General features: G+C 58.0%; 1 protein-coding gene across 1 annotated transcript in view; it reads left to right on the top strand.

The window, feature by feature from the left end:
- PARS2 (prolyl-tRNA synthetase 2, mitochondrial (putative)) overlaps nucleotides 1–619 on the top strand; it is a gene marked incomplete at its 5' end in the record, with an annotated part of 958 nt that extends 339 nt beyond the window's left edge. Inside the window, one exon of the mRNA XM_009709588.1 lies at nucleotides 5–619. Within this exon, the coding sequence (XP_009707890.1) occupies nucleotides 5–619 (615 nt within the window). The remainder of the gene's footprint in view (nucleotides 1–4) is intronic.
- Between the last annotated feature and the right edge of the window lie 1,209 nt (nucleotides 620–1,828).

Here is a 1,828-nt window from a genome sequence, read left to right as displayed (position 1 = left end):
GTGCCCTGACGGACATTTTGCGGCCAACGTGGAAACGTTAAATGGGGAGCAAACGTCTTGCCCCACCTGTGGGGAAAAACTCACCCAGACCAGAGGGATCGAAGTGGGGCACACGTTTTATCTGGGCACCAAGTACTCCTCTGTCTCCAACGCCATCTTCTACTCCCCCGAGAACAAACCCCAGCTGGCAGAAATGGGTTGCTACGGCCTGGGTGTCACTCGCATCCTGGCAGCCTCCATCGAGGTCCTCTCTACGGAGGACAGCATCCGTTGGCCGAGCCTCATCGCGCCCTACCAGCTCTGCTTCATTCCCCCCAAGAGAGGCAGCAAGGAGGAGGAGGAGGAGGGAGCCGCGCTGCTGGAGCGGGTGTACGACGACCTCGCCGAAGTGCTGCCCGACCTCGCCGACGACTCAGTGCTGGATGACAGGACGCAGCTGACTATTGGCAAAAGGTTAAAGGATGCCAACAAGCTGGGTTATCCCTACGTGGTCATAGCCGGGAAGAGGGTTTGTGAGGACCCCCCGGTCTTTGAGGTCTGGAATCAGAACAGCAGCGAGGTTTTGTTCCTCACCAAGGAAGGTGTCATTGAGTTGCTGAGTAAAGTGCAAGTCCCTTAAAATCCCGGTGTCTGAATCTCTCATCTTTGTGGCACTAAGTTTATCTGAACACCCCTGGTTCCTTTTCAAGGACGTGCAGGTTGTTGGCGATGGCTCTGGTTGAACGGAGCCGAATCCAGCTCACGTCAGAGCCGGCCACGGTGTTTTGCAACCACAACAGGGGTTGAGCTGGGGTCAGCCCGCGTTCCCCCGTGGTGCTGAGGGCATTTCTCCCTCTGGCTACAGGCCCCTGCGAGCTGCTTTTACCAGCACATGTAGCCTGGTGCAGCTGTGGGAGCACCAGTGGGGTCAGCCGCTCGCTGCCTGGCCACGGTAGACAGGGTGGCCGTGGCCTCTGTCGACCGCACGCAACAGCAGAGGCTGCAGGAGGGGGGACGGGAGGGTTTCCCTCCCCCTTTTCAGGTGCTGAGTGCTCAGCATGAGGGATCTTAAGAGGGAGAGAAAGGAAGGCGCCTTTCCTCTGTTTGCGTCTTCCCTTTGGAGACACCCAGGTTCTGTGGAGGTGGAGGTTAATTCTAATTAAAGCAAAATGCTGAACTCTAGAGCCTTGCTCACCTTGAAAATGCCACAGGGCTGCAAATCTGCAGGAATTGAGGTGAAGACTGGTGTCAGGCATCCGCACCCCGGTCCTGCAGGTCAGTCCAGCTGGTGAGATGCCTGGATCTGCCGGGCTTGGGTGGTGATGGTGTGGCCTCAGAGTAGTAGAAAAATCTTTGCAAAAAAATTAGCAAGGAAACATGAAATTTGGGGAGCAACAAAGCCTAGGGATAAGAATGTTCAAGCTGTGTTGTTGCTTATAGGCTATAAGTAACCCTGTCCCACAGGGTTGTGACAGCCCATCTCTACGTGCCCACTGCAGCGTGGGGCTCGCCGGGCCAGGCCCCGGGACTCCCGTGAGGACCAGCTTGCCGCCATCCCAGCGGCACTGACTGGGTCATCGCCCCATGAGCCTGCCCTGGACAGGGAGCTCCTTGGAGGCAGTCGCCTTGTCCCATGCCACAGCTCCTGGGTCTGAGATCCAGAGATCACGAGCAACAGTGCTGCCGCTGTCATGTAGGGCTTTGTGGTAGACCCACGCTCTCCATGTGCCCCCGGACCTGAGGAGGTCACCTAGTCCTTCTTCTCGCTGCCCCAGGCAGGACCAGCTCCACCTGCCATCCCCATGGGAGATGCCACCGAAACCTGCTGCGGCAAGTGGGCCTGAGGGCG

Source organism: Cariama cristata, unplaced genomic scaffold (assembly GCF_000690535.1).
Source record: "Cariama cristata isolate BGI_N322 unplaced genomic scaffold, ASM69053v1 scaffold30901, whole genome shotgun sequence".
Classification (NCBI taxonomy): domain Eukaryota; kingdom Metazoa; phylum Chordata; class Aves; order Cariamiformes; family Cariamidae; genus Cariama; species Cariama cristata.
Note: the sequence above shows the minus strand (reverse complement) of the source record. Positions and strands in the feature narration are given on the sequence as shown.